A 17,211-nucleotide genomic window follows, 5' to 3' on the forward strand; every position below is an offset into this window, starting at 1 on the left:
TGAGCCTGCGTGCCACAACTACTGAAGCCCGTGCTAGAGCCCGTGCTAGAGCCCGTGCTCTGCAACAAGAGAAGCCACCGCAATGAGAAGCCCATGCACCGCAACCAAGAGTAGCCCCTGCTTGCTGCAACTAGAGAAAGCCCCTGCGCAGCAATGAAGACCCAACACAGCCAAAAATAAATACATAAATAAATACATAAATACATAAATAAGTAAATAAATAAATAAATTCATTAAAAAAATAGCATTCTGCACTGTCATGATGCCCCTTCTAACTCTTCATTTTGCCAAATGCAGTCAAAAAGCAAGATAATAGCAAATAACTCCTAAAGACAGGGATTGTAAGGGGTGATACTGCTCTCTGTTCTCTGGGTGTAAGCAATTCTCTATTTGCCAAAGAGTAAAACACAAATCCCAAAGTGTCTCTTATTTGGCATAGTATGTTATCAACCTATCTTATAAAAATACTGTCTTGTTTTTAATAGGCTTTCAAAAACTCAACTTTAAAGCATCTTTCATTGTTTTTTATCAAGTTTGGAATTTTTAAATAGTCTCAAGTTGACCTTCTTATTATTTTATGCTTTCTGAACATATTTATTTATGTACTAGGTGCAATTCTGATTCTAGATTATGATGCAAAAACTGTCAAGATAAGAACAAAAGTGAATGTTAGTTTCAATCATACAGATAAATATATTCCACAGGAACTATTTTAACCTGAAGCAGCTGGCTGTTTCTGTCTTACCTATCAGAGTAATATTATATAGTTGTAGCTTAAATTTAGGGCACTTTGGGAAAATGTATTTGATTATAGCCCATAACATTAATTCATGATAAATGGCCAGGGAATCAGAGAAAAGAAAATATAAATGAGATTTCAAGTTCTTATAACAGGAGATTTAAAAATTACTCTTGTATTAAAAGTACCAAATTATGCTATATGAACATATATGAAATAAAGAAATGACTTATTTAAAGTTTTCTTTGAAAAAATTTCCCCAAGCTTCCTGATCTTATGATTCTCAATCAAATGCATGAGACAACATGACACAAATCACAAATGAGTTGGTTTAAAGTACTATCTATGCACGGGGTGGAAAAAAAAAATCTCTTCTTTATTTTTCACGTCTCCATCATTTGTGAGTCTTGGAATATAGCATTTCAGTATTTGGTCTTTTAACATTTGACTTTTAGCAGTAAGTAACTTTCTGATTCCCTATTCATCCTTGGCAGTAGGGATGACTCAGAACTGGGTTGGAACCCTGCTTCTCACTCAAAACACACACAGGCATACTTTAGTTTCATTACTGCTCTAGAAATTAGCCCAAAGAATATAGCAAGTTAATTTTTTAATTTGTTTTCATGAATATATGATTCCTGACAGTGAATTGAAGCAAAAACTAGTTCCCAAGCTGAAAATTCCAAACCAATTACTGACTACTTAAAAGATATTTTGAGTCAAGCCAGAGTCCGTGGCTTGGAGACGAACTAAGTCTATGTACTGTCTTTCTCTTGTCTCTCAGTTGGCCACGCATATTCTCAAGTTCAGTCTGAAGGAAAGCTTATAAGAAAGGGGACAGGCATGGTCTTGGCCACAACCAGCAGGACAGCTGGACAAGAAGGAAGACAGCAGCTTACCTTTCAGCTCTTCCTCCAATATTGCTATTCAGCCTGAAAACTTCACTAACCAGGCCTTCTTAAAAGGAAATTATGATCAGTGAAAACATAGGGATATGCCCAAACTAATGATGCAAGGTGCTAATTTGTCTCATTTGACAAAAAACATTCAAATATTACTGGATCTGTTTTGCTGAAATATTTTGCATATTTAAAACTTATTCCAAGTGCTTACATCAGCTAATTACCTCAATCTAATTAGGCTTCAAGTTTCCAGCTCACCCAAGCTTTTCCTAGATATTACTATTTTCCTTATACATAGAATAATATTTTATAGTCTGGGAAGTGAAATCAGACTCTTTGGCTCAACTGATGTCACAGATTTTCAGATGGGAAGAGTCCATGGGGTTCACTTTAAGTGTGTCCATTCCCTTAGGGTTCAACTGTTGTAATATTTTTCTCCTGGTACTTAACTCTTTTGGACACGCTCAGGCTTGCATTTTCTCAGAATTAAAAGATTTTTCCCTAGTTCCTTTTGGCCTACTTCATTACTTGGCTTCACTTCACATGTTCTCATTTTTGAACTTGTTATTCTTTTTGGACAAGGTCTTTGACATCCATCTTCTCTTTAACAATCAAAATGTTATATATCCTGGAATAAGTCATACCATAATCTGCTCACATTCCTAACTTTTGCTACAAGAATTGCATGGCTGGACCAAGGGCATCACACAACCACTGTTTTATTTTTTTCTTTTCAAGTAACTGCAAGTCTAATTTTCCTAATATCTCACTAGAATATTTTTAGATTCCATCTCTTCATGCTCTCTTTTAAAAAATGTTCTCACTGCCATTGCTTTTATTGTGAAACAATAATTGCCAAGCTCCATCTATAAAGCCATAGCTGTAAGTCGTAGCTTTTTCCAACAGCCTAAAAAGATGGAATAGATGCCTCTGGCCCCGAACTATTCGAATAAATTCAATAAGGTTCTGCTTTTCCTGATTTACCCAATTCCCAAGTATATGTACATGCTGTTCTTGTTAAATGATTTCTTATTTATTCAGGAATTTATTGTTTATTTAGTTGGCCAAAGGGGAGGGTGAAATGTAGAGCACTGTGACAAATGTTACTTTATCATATATCTGTATGTATAAAATATGAAATATAGCTTTTTATTTTGAAACAAGTTTAAAAACATATCAAATATTTGGCAAGCCACCCCAGGATCCTCACTTGCTATTGAACTACTCTAATGAAATCTCCTCTTTCAAACAGAAAAAAGGCTCAGAAGATCTTATTAGCCTCTACTATTAGCGTTTGCTAATTCTTCAGTTAGTGCCAAGGATTTAAAGAACAAAGTCTGGAGCATCTTTCATGTGTTTCAACTGATACATTTTGGCACTACACCAAAGTACTTGATTTTCTGGGAACAATGAGGAATCATCAATGACTAATTTAGGAAGCTCATCCTAAGTTATGTGGAAGTAGCATCAGGATAATGGCAATAAGTGGTGTGTAGCCCGGCCATAGGGTTGCTTTGCATTCCTAAGTTTCAGAAGATGGTGAAGGAAGCTGGGGCAGGAGGGCTTGGAGGGTTCCCTTACTGCATGTCTTCTGTAAGGCCTGGCTGCTACACACTTTGAAGAGTCAAACTGGAGGGAGGGGCAGTTTGACCTAAATTGTATATTCAAGACAAATAGAGGCAAGCAGTTCATTATTTTATTGCCATTATTTCACTTCTTTCTTTCAACATCATTTCCTTTAATTCTCATTTCCGGGTGCCCAAATGATCACATTCCCATTCCCAAAGGTAAAATGCCTGTGGAGGTAGAAGACGGATGGTGTGGCGATTGAACCTGCAGTCAGACTGCCAGGTAACAGAATCCTAGCGTCCTCCCGCCGTAGGAGATCTTGAAGGGCGGTTCAAGTTCTCCCTAAGAGGGTGGTGTCCTAAGGCGAGCACCTGGGCCTTTTCCCGGTCTTTGCTGTCAGTCATCATCCCGCCTCGCTTACACTCACCCGATTTCTGGATCGTGATTTGAGAAGCCGGGCTCTGTAGATACCTCACAATGATTTCCTTCGGTTGCAGACACTTAGCTGATGATTTTGTAGTTGATTTGAAAGAACAGAAGTGCATCGATTTCAAACACGTTTATTGAAGAACGACTGAGTGCGGGACGATGATTCAGAGGAAAACCGAACAAATATCCTGTTCTTCCGGAGGGAGCTTTCATTCTGTTGGAGTTGTGTTGTTTCTCAACACCCGCGCTGTGCCCATTACCAGCTCTGCCCAAGGACTGCTTGAATCTCACTGTTCAGGCAAACGGGCACACAGCTTTCCAAAGGACCACTGTAAGCTGGCCTCAGCTCTCCGCAGACAAAATTTGAAAGAACATAAATTGCAGAGCAGCGAAGGAGTGGGCAGGTTGGGAGTGGGGGGTTGGGGGGGAGGGAGGCCACTGGAGGTGGCGTCTATTCGTATCAATACGGCAGAGTCAGGGGACCTAGTCGGAGCCAGAAAACTTCAAGCCTAACAAACTCTGAGATCACAATCCCTCACCCTTCTCCTTCCCTCCGACGAGCCATCGCAGCGGGTGCACTGTCCCTGGGGTAGTTCGTGGGGGGACAAGGGGTTCGGAGAAAGTGGACTCCTCGTTCCCTCCCCCTTTTCCCCCATCCCTACCATGGGCTTTGCCCTGGAGCGCTTCGCCGAAGCGGTGGACCCGGATTTCCAGTGCAGGCTGTGCGGCCAGGTGCTGGAGGAGCCCCTGTGCACGCCGTGCGGGCACGTCTTCTGCGCCCGCTGCCTGCTGCCCTGGGCGGCGCGGTGGCGCCGGTGCCCGCTGCATTGCCAGCCCCTGGCGCCGGGCGATCTGTACCGGGTGCTGCCTCTGCGCAGCCTCGTCCAGAAGCTGCGCACCCAGTGCGACCACCGCGCCCGCGGCTGCGGCCACTCGGTCGGGCTGCGCGAGCTGGCAGCGCACGTCGAGCGCTGCGACTTCGGCCCTGCCCGCCGCCGCCGCCGGGGTTGCGTCTCCGGGCCGTGCGGCCGGGGCAGCGGGGACGCGTCCGCGCGGGGGGGCTGCGGCTCAGCGCCCGGGATCCGCCGCGGCGGGACGCCGGGAGTCCGTGGCGGGAGCGGGCGGGCGCCAGGGCCTCAAGTCCTGTCCTGGAGGCGGCGCGAGAAGGCGCTGCTGGCGCAGCTCTGGGCGCTGCAGGGGGAGGTGCTGCTCACGGCCCGCAGGTACCAGAAGAAGTTCACTCAGTACATGGCTCACGTCCGCAACTTCGCCAGGGACCCGGGCGGCGGCCGCGGCCGGGTAAGTACTGAGGGGTCGGCACCCGGGGAATGGTCGATCGGGGTGGAAAGGGGAACGGTTCTTTCTGGCACTTCAGAATTCCTTCGCAAAGTGACATCCTTCTTTATGTGGTAGGAAGAAGCATCCATCGCCCTGATCATCCTATCATCCTATACTATTACTATCTTTCGAGTGTATTAGTATTGCAGTTTACAAGGATTGTCCCCTTTCCACTTATATTGGGATTGGAAAAGAGTTAAACAGATTAAATTCCAACTTTTCGTCGGAGAACGAGGAATTAGGAAAACTCCTTTTCCCACCCAGACCCTTGCTTCCCATCTTTCACTCTCCTGCCTACCCTCTCTGCGTATTTTTTGTACCTTCGGCCTCGGCCTGAAGCCAGTTAGAGAAGGAAAGCCAGGTAGCGAGGACCTCTCCTAACCTGCCTCCCCTCTCCCGCTGGCTAGCATCCCGGGACGTGTCATTCCCACACCTTTGGCTCTGCATGACTTAGTTTCCCTACCAAACCACCCATATCAGCCACTTTGTACTCAGCACAGGGACTCAGGGATACGGGAAACCAGGATAACTTGGAGTTAAGAAATTAAGAGATGGGATTTCTTAGACCTGCAGGGTTCTTTTCATCACCCCGACCTTCCCTAAATAGTTCTTAAGTGCTTCCAGATTTCATTATTAGTGGAACGTGAGTGGGTGAGTGTGAGACTTGGGGAACCTAGTCTGAGAGCTCACATCTATCTGCGCTCAGACTAGCCGTGTGACCTCCCGGGATGTTTCCCTTCTTTGTCGAGGTTGCTGGCCCTGAACTGTGTTCATGGACCGCCGGCTTTCTGACGGAATAAACAAGCCTCTTTGCAGCGGCTCGTGACAAGAGGCTTGTTTATAAAGATGTTCCTTCTCTTCTGAAGGACTTCTGCACAGTGTTTGACATTGTTGGCCGCTGCCATGGTGAGCAGGGATTTAGCAGAACATACACTCCGTTCAAGGAACTGTTTTCATTCCCCAGCCTCCTGGGGAGGAGCAACCCAGGGTGATGCCCATTTGGAACTGCTTTGCATAGCCTCCAACTCAGGCACCGAATTTAGAAGCTTCTGTCCTTGAACCTAAAAAGGATTATTGAAGTGTGAGAGGCTGAACTGTTTCTACTCTGATAAACGGAAGCACACACTTATTAAAAGTTTGGATGCTCTCTATGATTCTTTCTCTCTCATATTTACATCCACATAAATTTACAAAAATGGGAGGACCAGAGAGAAGCACAGAAGTATGGTCTGTAATACCAGTTCAGAGTTCAAGGTCCTGGGGAAGCAATGGTTGGTGGAAAGGAGCAAGGCTAGATTATATGACAGAGAAGTCCATGCAACAAGTTGAGAAGTCAAGCTGTGGTTCTGAGAAGTGAGGCAAAACTGACCATGATCTGCAGACTGCTTACCAAAAGGCTTCTCCGTGCTGCTCAGTAATGTTTTCCCACTACCAGCAGGGGCTGCTGTGCACACTGCCTGGGAAAAGTTCCTGGGAAAAGGTGGTGATGATGGTAGCAGTGGTGATGATGTTTATGGAAATTTATCATTCTGAAGTAATTGCCAAATATGTAATTTCCTAGAATAGTTAATAATATGAATAACCATGAATAAAATTCATATAGCCTTGCACTATTTCATCTTATGTTTAAATTGGTCTTTTTTAACAAGCAGGTTTGTAGATATAATTCCTGTTTGTTTAACTGTTATTTGGCCATCAGGAAAGCAATACATACTGCTTTAGTTAGCATAAATCCTCTCTTTTTAAAATTCTGCAAAACCAAATAAAAATACCATTTAAAATTACGATTACTGTAACCTACAAAATCCTGTATTTCAGTAGCAATGTGAATATTAATGTTGAAATAAATTTATAAATAGCTCACTATTATTTGCATCCCTTAAGATTTTCCAAAGTGAAATTATTACATAAAATAATTCTTAGATTCTTTAACAATTTATTTTACTCATCTGGAGGGATGAGCCCTACCATGGGCTAATGGAGGGAAAAAATAAGGATACCTGCATGGTCGAATCAGAAATCTGTTTAAGTTACAGTGGAGTCAGAATCAGATGCTGAGTTAGGATAAAAGCTGCATGTATAAACATGCAAAGCCATTTAGTCATTTTTGAAAATAGTTATTTTTCTCACATGCATGGTTGTTCCTTCAAATACATACTTTCAAAGTAAATTCAGGAAGAAATTAACCTCCCAAATTCAGCCATCCTTAATTTTAAGATTTTAAGGTTTTCTCTTTTTCAAATCAATTTATTTACAGTTAAAAAACACCCTTATTGTAGCATTTTTTTTTTATATTTTTTAACTAGTCAGTTATTTTATCCCTTTTCTTCTAGGATGGAGAGCATAAGCCATTCACTATTGTGTTAGAAAGAGAAAATGACACTTTGGGATTCAATATTATAGGAGGTCGACCAAATCAGGTAACTCACCCTGTTAATGCATAACTCACTCTTTGCTTAAAATAATAGAAGACTTAGTTTTCATTTGTGGATTTTAAGTTAAAAAAAACAAACAAACAAAAAAAAGAAGGTTTAATCTTTAAAATAGTGCTTGTCATCAAAATGCAAATGTTCCAGTATAAATATTCCAGAACAAACGCAGAATTTTTTTGAGAAAAATAAAACAACAGCTAACAAACTTTGCTACTTAAAAAAAAAAAGAGTACATTTCACATTTTACCTACATCATACAGCCCTGTTGGCAAATTTCTTAAATGAACCTATTTCACAATAACACATATAGGCAATTTCTACTTGATAATCTTAGACAGGTATATTGCTTGCTTGTACCTCTTACTTATTATGTCAAATTGGTCAGTTTTCAGATGCTAACACAGACCAGGCAGTTTATAAAATATCTTGAATGAATGAATGAAGAGTTAAAATAAGTTGAAATGAGGGATAATTGTTTTCACAATTACATAGGTAATACCATGTCTAAAAAAGATAGTTGATTTGATATATTTTTGGCTCCCCAAATCAAATTTTTTATTAAATTGAATAATTTTTTCTACATTGATGCCAATTGTTTTCAAAATGCATGAGTTAACAAACTTATACCAAATACTGTAGTTGCAATGTTCTTTCATATCCTTCAAATAGTACATCAACTTAATTTTCATCCTAACTAGGAAAGGTGGTGAAGTTTTTAAAAAATCATGTTCTTTCACTTTCCAGTCAGCTGCCATGAAAGTTTTGCATCCTGCATTGCAGACGTTGGCCACAGAAACTGTCAGCATTGTTGGACATATGCTGTGTTCAGGCCAGGATGGCAATGACATATTTCCTCTTTGTATTCAGCATTTCGAAAACCTAGCAACTAATGACTGCTGTATTCTGTTTCTAGAACAGTTGCCATTTATTATGAAAAGATAAAAGTCTTTTCAGCATATCATTTTTGTTTTCTTTTCCCGTGAGGAATATTTTTATAAATGCTAGTAGGGTGTTTGACATTTAGATGACACTAGACAATTTTAAGAGCCTCTTACAATTCATGTTAAAGAAGGCTGATTAAGGAGAAATAATTTTGTTTAACTTGCTATAAAGCGAAATGACATTTAAAATTATACAGTGTATTATTATAGAATGTTGGACATTTTCCCTAAATAAGTTTTGCAGGGTAATTGGTTTTCTGTGACTTGCTAAAATGTCCTATATGTATGATATTGGCTATGTGTTTGAGGTTTAATTAATTCATTAGTCTCATTGTACCTGGAACTGTGTGAAGATTAGCTTTGAATGGGTTCTCCTACAATTTGGAGTTGATCTTTTGGGATTTTATACTTGAGTAAGCTCCTAGTATCCCCTGTGAATAGATACACTCAGAGCTATATTTCCAAATCTGTCACATCGTGAGGCTAAGTTATATTTTCAGAACTATGACCACATTTCAAACCAGTTATATAGTTAGGCTGGATATGCTTTTTGTTTTCTTTAACTTATAGCCCTTTTTAATTGCTATACCTCTTTATACATGAGACGTTTTATAAATAGTACTTAGAAGCCCATTGTTATCATTGTTCATGCCCTTTCCCCATAGCTTTTATGTATACTGAAAAACATGAGGTAACTAGATAATCTTGTCAAAGATGTTCATTCATTAAAGCTGCCATCTTGATTAATGACTATTTGGTGTTAAGTAAGTTAAAATTCAGTACCAAATCTCCAGCTAAGAAAGAGAATTGCATGTTTAGAGAGGCTTGTCAATGTTACATTTACTAAATTGTTTTTTATCCAACTTAAAATTTTGTTTACATCTTTCTTACTGCTAAAGGTTTTATTTTTTAAAGGATAATCAAGAAGAAACACCAATGGAAGGAATTTATGTTTCAAAGATTTTGGAAAATGGACCTGCTGATAGAGCAGATGGCTTGGAGATTCATGACAAAATCATTGAGGTAAGACAATAATAAAGCACAAATAGGATCTGTGGAAGAAATATTTGGACATTTAAAACTTCCAAACTTATTGCTTTTCCTTGGTGTGGTACTTATTAGAGTGTATATCTAACTAGAGTGTATAACTAACCTGTTTTAATTATTAGATATTGGAATAGAAGAGTGAATCACCCAGAATTTCCAAATGTGTTAATGAATATCTCCATTTTAATAAATTGTTTTTCCCCATGAATTATAAAGATAATTGTGTGATTATTAAGGGATTGATTTGTTATAACATCTCAAAAAAGGATGATAAATCTCTGCTGAAGAACACTTTTGACAAGTAAATATTACTATCTTTAAACCTGTAATTAGTATGTTATATGTAGAATTATTTATACATTCCCTTTTTACCATTTCTTAGTTTAATATGGTTATCTTGTTCATGTATCTTTTACATGAAAAAAAAAAGCAGCTATTGCAAAAACTTGGTGGGAACTCTTCATTTTCTCTAATGTACATTGTGGCTGTATTGTTTGTATTTAGGGTTGACAAAGTAAATACTCACAAGTTAGTGAAACTTGAGCTGTGATAATAGAATTTTGGGTCACTGCCATTTACCGCCTCAGTGCTTTTCAAATTTTAACTGGTTGAGATAGTATTATTTGGTGTAACTGAAAATTAGGTTAGCTTTGTCAATGGAGTTATTTCCAATGTATTAGTAAAGACATAAATAGAAATTTGGAAGGTATACTTGACTCCACTATTCTTTTGGAAAAATTCTGTTCTTTCTAGATTATATAATCATTTGCACTACCTTTCTGAATGTCTATATAAAGTATCTGGATGGAGACTGTTTTTCTTTATTAAACTTTGAATAAAGTTTTAGATGTTCATTTATCATTTGTGCATTAAAAAAGTTGAATTTTGAATAATTTGACCTAGAATGAGAGTGAAGAGTAGAGAAGAGCCTATCGTTTGTTGTTGACTCATAACATTTAAAAATTAGCTGATTAGGCACTTTGGGGAAGAGAGAGGAGTCGCCTTTGGCTGAGAAATTGTGGTTTTTATCTGAAGAGGTCTCTTGCATCAAGGTTTTCTCTTTCCAGTTTTGTAGCCAAGAAAGTATGGAGCTACTTTCACTGATGCTATCCAGTTTGTCGTGACAATTTGCCTGGTGGAAACATTTACATGCTACAGTTTCTAAAGTTAGAATTTTTCTGTTTCTACTCATGTTTGTACAGTACTATAAAGGACAAGATAACTTAAACAAAAAATTGTTCTTTTTACTTTCTGCCTTATTGCTAGCATTTTGGTTTTTCCAGTTAAATGGAAAACAAATGCCTACATATGCTACTATTAGAAGGGCTGATGGAACTGGATATGTATATTCAGCTAACACACACACTCACATATACTCATAACAGAAACACATACTGGGGATTTAAAAATAATTTATTCCAGCTAGGTAACAATGTTATGTATGCTTCCTTAATGTTGCATGGAAAACGAGGAAGAAGAGTTTGTCTTTTATATTGTGATATAACATATTTTTTAAAAATTTACTGGTTTTGTTCATGTATAGATGTACTTTTATAAAAACTATGGTTGATTAATCAAGTGCGTCTTTATATCTAATACTGTTACAAATATATGTCAAAATAACCTTATTTAAATAATATAAGATACAGAGCAAAGAGATCAACCATGGAAATCTAAATTATAATTTATAACCAGCTGCAGTATTATTATTTCACCTTGATGTGCATATATTAGCTGCTAATGACAAGAGCTTGAAATTTGCTTCAGTGATAGAGATTTATCAATGTATCCTTTATGCAAGGGTAAATTGGTATTATGCATATTTTTATTATAGCTCTGTAATGAATTCATGTGACCACATTTGCAGTTAAGAAATGAGTTAGGTGGTATACATATTTCTGGAATGTTGCCTGTTAAACAGCATAAAATATTTTGCAAGGAAGATTATTAGAAATAAATCTCTTATATTTAGTTGTTCAGTGATGCCATCAACTTTTTTAAAGTGATAGATATTTGTGTGACCTTATTTCATGTACATATGTAAATAAGCATGCTTGTTCTTATGCATATATATGTGTAAATATCCCTATGTACCAATTAAAGTAAGAAATATTTGATTCTTGTCAATTATTTTAGTTCATCTACCATTATGGTACCAGTCAACTTTACAGAGTTTATAATAATGGGAAACTGATAAGAAATATATTGATTAATTTAAAATATGCAGAGACAGAAAAACAGATTTTATATTAGAGGAATTTCTTTTCCATTTTTTTGTTCTCAGTGATTTGTTTAGTGAGCTAATTTGATGGACTGTTTTTTTTTTTTTCAGTTTTTGAATTTCAAATGGCCTTGCTGATTTAAACCTAGTGCAACAAATAAATTTGTTTGCAGAATAAAGTACACAAATAGGTCATATATTATGAACTACCCATGTGACTTAACTCCCACAGTCTGACACATTACTAAATGCCTTGAATTCAGTGATATGTAACTTAAATAAAAAATAGAAACTGTTAGATAATTTATTTTTTACTTAAATCAAGATATACTAAAAATATTTTGTGTAGTTAATTGCTTAAAACACTCATTACAGCGTTTATGAAATAAATTTATAAAATAAATTTTCATAAATCACTCATTTAAAGGAGGAAATAGATATGTTAAAAGTTTGGTTCTACTAATACTTAAAGAAATTTTAATAACCCTAATAAAAATATTAGCTATAACAATTTTGTTAAAATTTAACAGAAGACAAATACTCCAAAAGTATTGCTTTTTAGTATTGCACATTCTACTGAAGGTGAACTCAAGAATTATAAAAGCAAAAAATCATAGTCATGAGGTAAACCCATGTCATATTTTTCACATAATACAAGGCAAATTTATTTTTGGAGCCAGTCTCCATGAGCAGTCATGTTTACCAGTTTCAAGATGTTTACACGTCCACATTTGTTAAAATATTTATGTGTGTAGATTCAGAAAAGACATCAGTTGTGATAGTTCAGTTACATTAGGTGTCAAAGTATCACCGGAGACTGAAAAGACAGATGTTGTTAAAGACATTTTGAAACATCACAGAAGTTCACATAGACCAGGAATTCACCAGAGTCTACATCTGAATAAAAGCATCTTTTACAAGCTGTTTTTCACCCTTTCAAGGCTCAAAGGACCACAGAAGATCCTTGATACTATCAGAGGCTTTGAAACAATTTTATGCAGGCAATACCATTACAGTCCTCATCATCATGTTAGGATGCCTGAGGGGTATGTGGGAGGGAGTTGAGAGTCAAAGTTCACTGCTGCCGTCAGCAACTATTCCTCTATTATTATTTCTGTGATGCTGATAGTGGGCTACACAACTATAACCCCTAAGTGAGAAAGTGAATAGAGGGGAGGATAGTCATTCATGGCTCTTTGTTCACATTTTCTTCTCCCTCCCCCAACCCCCTTCCTGAGTTCCTACCAACGCCCTGTGACTGTGACAGGAAAGTCCATCCTTCTTTCAGCTTCTGGAGACCAGGGAGTTGGGGTGGAGTGCTGTGAAGTCTTTGAGAAGAACAGTTTGAAGCAGAAAGCAGAGTTTTCTTTAGTGTATACATTAAAATCTATTCTATTTATTTAGTTCGAAATTCATTATGAAATGCAACACACAAGACATTTCCATTTACTTTAGAAACAATTCCCACATGGAATAATGTCAGTGTAGCACTTTCTAGAAAGTACTGAGTTTAGTACTAGCAGAAAGAACTTTACAAATATCTCTACAAGAACTTCTTAACTATTCCAGACTGCCAACTACAATTTCTTTTAGTTCTGTAATGGTAGACATTCTGCATTCTCTATCACTACTTTCTCCTCCACTAAAGTGTCAATCTTTGGTGGTTATCATGTTTATTTGCCCAAGACTCTGCATAGTTTTGTTGTAGCTATTAACAGAGGAAATTTAAATGCAGATCAGACCTAAACATTCAGGAATGCTTTTGAATCAGTTCTTCAATGTGGCACCCCTCTATGTGCCTGATGGCGCAGTGTAATTTACCACTTCATAAAGCAGCCATGCTAATTTGTTTATGCATTAGAAGCATTTACAAGTTTTGTAGGTCACTTGTAAATCTGGTGGGCAATTAGAATTTTTGACAAATTGCTATTTAATTCAAACATATCACTGAATTTGTCAATAAAATATTATCCTCACACATCTTTAAAGTGTATTTTAACTGTTCAAATAACATTGACTGATTGAAAGAATTAGGAAAGAAAGCAATCCTGTTAATGCAAGTAAAGAAGTACATTGTAATGAGTTTTATAATCATGATTACATTTGTAATACATGATTGTCATTATATAAATTGTATAATTTAATGTATCTTGAAAAGTACTGTGGTGCAGTAAGAGCATGAATTCTGAAATCAAGGAGATCTGGCTGGAATTCCTGTCCTGCCTTTTAAAACGTGTGGCCTTGAATAAGCCAGCTGTGCCTCAGTTTCTATGCCATTCATACTTACTGTGTGCACATAATGCCTGGCACAGGGCAGATTCTTGGAACCTGCTATCAGAGCCTGATGTGTCTCATTCAGCTTATGCAAGTAGTTTTGCTCTCCAAAGCAGATAGACAATGCAGGGAGAGGAAGGGGAGTTGTATTTTTCTTTTTGAAGAATTCAGATCACTCTCTCCAGCTTTCAACCATTCCCATTTCCATAGGCACCACAGTTTGAATGAGTAAATGTAGAAAGTTTTAAGTTGTACATTTCACCCAGTCATATGGACCTCAGGTGCAGAAAGGGCTGTGGGAGAAAACTTTACACTTATGATTTAATTCAGTCATTCAACAAGTATTTTACTAACTGCCTATATGTGTCAGGTGGCATACCCTATGTTGTGGAAATAAGACTCTGCTCTTAAGTAGCCCGTGGTGTAGAGGTCCTGTTTTCTGTCTATACAAGGCAAGGCAGGCCTTTATGTGAAACTACTCTTTCAATTGTTATGAGCGTAAATGGACATCACCATCTTGTCTGAGTGGAATGACACTATGGATTTATTCTAGTTTTCCCATTGTCCTACAGGTAGTTCAATTCATTTTGAGACATGATAAGGGGTTAGTAAAAGAGTAGAATCTGTGGATGTAACATAGCAATGTGGTTTCAGGAGGAGGTGCAGGCCTTGAACTTGGGTCTCGGCCTTGAATTTGAACTGGGTTATCTCACAAACGTTTCTCAATTTTTCTTATTCCCAGTTTTGTGCTTATAACTATGAGGGTAACAATAGCTAGTCCCTCAAATTTTCCATCCAGTTAATCATAGTATTTTGTCACTCCACTGAGTTTCCATTATTGATAAATACAGTTTTGTTTAAAATGTAGTTTTATTTTAGCTTACAAAAGAAAGGCTGGAAAGGTCTTTAAAACCTTGAGATTTAGTGTGTTAAGCATTGCTTTATCTGTTTTAAATTTATAAGATATGAACTTTGATTTCTTTTTTTTTTGAGTACTAAGCTTCTGAGAAAGTAAACAGGGTCACCACATATGACTATGCAGTTTGCGCACTACATAACTGCATGTGATGTCCCTGTCAGTAGGTCTAACTGTGGCTCCCCTTTCCCCTTTTGTTCCCTGCTACAAAAATCCTCAACAGAGCACTTATAACATTTATTTTTATTTAGGTGATTTTTATTAGGTATAATTGACATACAACATTATATTAGTTTCAGGCATATGACAGTGATTTGATATTTTGTATATATTGTAAAACGATCACCACAATAAGTCTAGTTGAAATCATCACCATACAGTTATAGAATTTTTTCCTGTGATGAGAAGTTATAAGATCTACTCTCTTAGCAGCTTTCGAATATGCAACACAGTATTATAACTATAGTCACCATGCTGTACATTACATCCCCATGATGTATTTATTTTATAACTGGAAGTTTGTACCTTTAGACTCCCTTCACCCATTTCCTCTACCCCTCACCCCCAGCTTTGAGAACCACTGAACAAGCTGTTCGCTGTATCTATGAGGTTTTTTTTTTTCAGATTCTACATATCAGTTAGATCCTATTGTATCTGTTTTTCTCTGTCTGACTTATTTCACTTAGCTGATATATATATATATATATATATATATATATATATATATATATATATATATCACAGTTTCTTTATCCATTCATATATCCATGGACATATATGTTGTTTACATATCTTGGCCATTGTAAATAATGCTGCAGTAAACATGGTGGTGCATACATCTTTCTGAATTAGTGTTTTTATTTTCTTTGGATAAATACCCAGAAGTGGAATTTTTGGATCATATGGTAGTTCTATTTTTAATTTTTTTAAGGAAACTTCATAATGTTTTTCATAGTGACTGCACCATTTACGCTCCCATCAATAGTGCACAAGGGTTCACTTTCCTCTACATTTTGGCCAACATTTGTTATCTCTTGTCTTTCTGATAATAGTTATTCTAACAGATGTGAGGTGATATCTCATTGTGGTTTTGATTTACATTTCCCTGTTGTTTAGTGATGTTGAGCATCTTTTCATGTACTTATTGGCTATCTGTATGTCTTCTTTGTAAAAAAATATGTGTTTACTTCCTCTGCCCATATTTTAATCAGATTGTTTGATTTTTGGCTGAGTTGTAGGCATTCTATATATGTTTTGGATATTAACCCCTTATCAAGTATATGATTTGCAAACATTTTCTCCCATTCAGTAAGTTGCCTTTTTGCTTTTTCTCCTTTGCTGTTCAGAAGCTTTTTAGTTTGATGTATTCCCATTTGTTTATTTTCACTTTTATTCCCTTTGCTTTTGGTGTCAAATCCCCCCAAAATTGTTGCCAAGACCAGCATCAAGAACCATATTGCCTATGTTTTCTTCTTGGAGTTTTATGGTTTTTAAGATTTTACATTCAAGTCTTTAATCCATTTTGCATTAATCTTTGTGTATAGTGTAAGACAGTGGTCTGATTTGATACTTTTGCATGTGGCTGTCCAGTTTTCCCAGAACCATTTACTGAAGAGACTGTCCTTTTCCCATTGTATATTCTTAGCTCCTTTGTTATACAGTAATTGATTATATATATGTATGGGTTTATTTCTGGGCTTTCTATTCTGTTAATCAATGTGACTGTTTTTTATATCAGTACCATACTGTTTTGATTACTATAGCTTTGTAATAGAGTTTTTAATCAGAGAGTGTGATGCCTTCACCTTTGCTCAAGCAAAGGTTAAGATCACTTAAGATTACTTTGGCTATTTGAGGTCTTTTGTGATTCCATACAAATTTTAGGATTGATTTTTCTTTTTCTCTGAAAAATGCTGTTTGAATCTATAGATTGCTTTGGGTAGTATGGACATTTTAACAACAGTAATTCTCCCAATCCATGAACACAGAATATCTTTCCATTTATTTGTGTTCTTCAATTTCTTTCCTCAAAGTCCTATAGTTTTCAGTGTACAGGCCTTTCACTTGTTCAGTTAAATTTATTTCTAGGTATTTTATTATTTTTGATGCAATTGTAAACAGGATTGTTTTCTTCATTTGTCTTTCAGATAGTTCATTAATACTGTGTAGAAATGCAACTGATTTCTGTGTATTGATTTTGTATCCTGCAACTTTACTGAATTTATTTATTAGTTCTAACAATTTTTGATGGTGTCTTTAGAATTTTCTATATACAATTGACTGTCTGTATACACCAGTTCTGTATCTGCAGATTCAACCGTGGATTGAAAGTAAAAAAAAAAAAAGAAAGTTCCAAAAAGCAAAACTTAAATTTGTCATGCACCCGCAACTATTTACATAGCA

At 36.9% G+C, this 17,211-nt stretch overlaps 1 protein-coding gene across 1 annotated transcript in view; it reads left to right on the forward strand.

Annotated features, from left to right (window-relative positions):
• The first annotated feature begins 4,092 nt into the window (after nt 1–4,092).
• The window catches only part of PDZRN4 (PDZ domain containing ring finger 4), a 374,709-nt gene continuing 361,590 nt past the window's right edge, over nt 4,093–17,211 (forward strand). Inside the window, exons 1-3 of the mRNA XM_067696193.1 lie at nt 4,093–4,938; nt 7,311–7,397; nt 9,266–9,373. Of these exons, the coding sequence (XP_067552294.1) occupies nt 4,303–4,938; nt 7,311–7,397; nt 9,266–9,373 (831 nt within the window). The 5' untranslated portion in view covers nt 4,093–4,302. The remainder of the gene's footprint in view (nt 4,939–7,310; nt 7,398–9,265; nt 9,374–17,211) is intronic.

Source organism: Pseudorca crassidens, chromosome 11 (assembly GCF_039906515.1).
Source record: "Pseudorca crassidens isolate mPseCra1 chromosome 11, mPseCra1.hap1, whole genome shotgun sequence".
NCBI lineage: Eukaryota > Metazoa > Chordata > Mammalia > Artiodactyla > Delphinidae > Pseudorca > Pseudorca crassidens.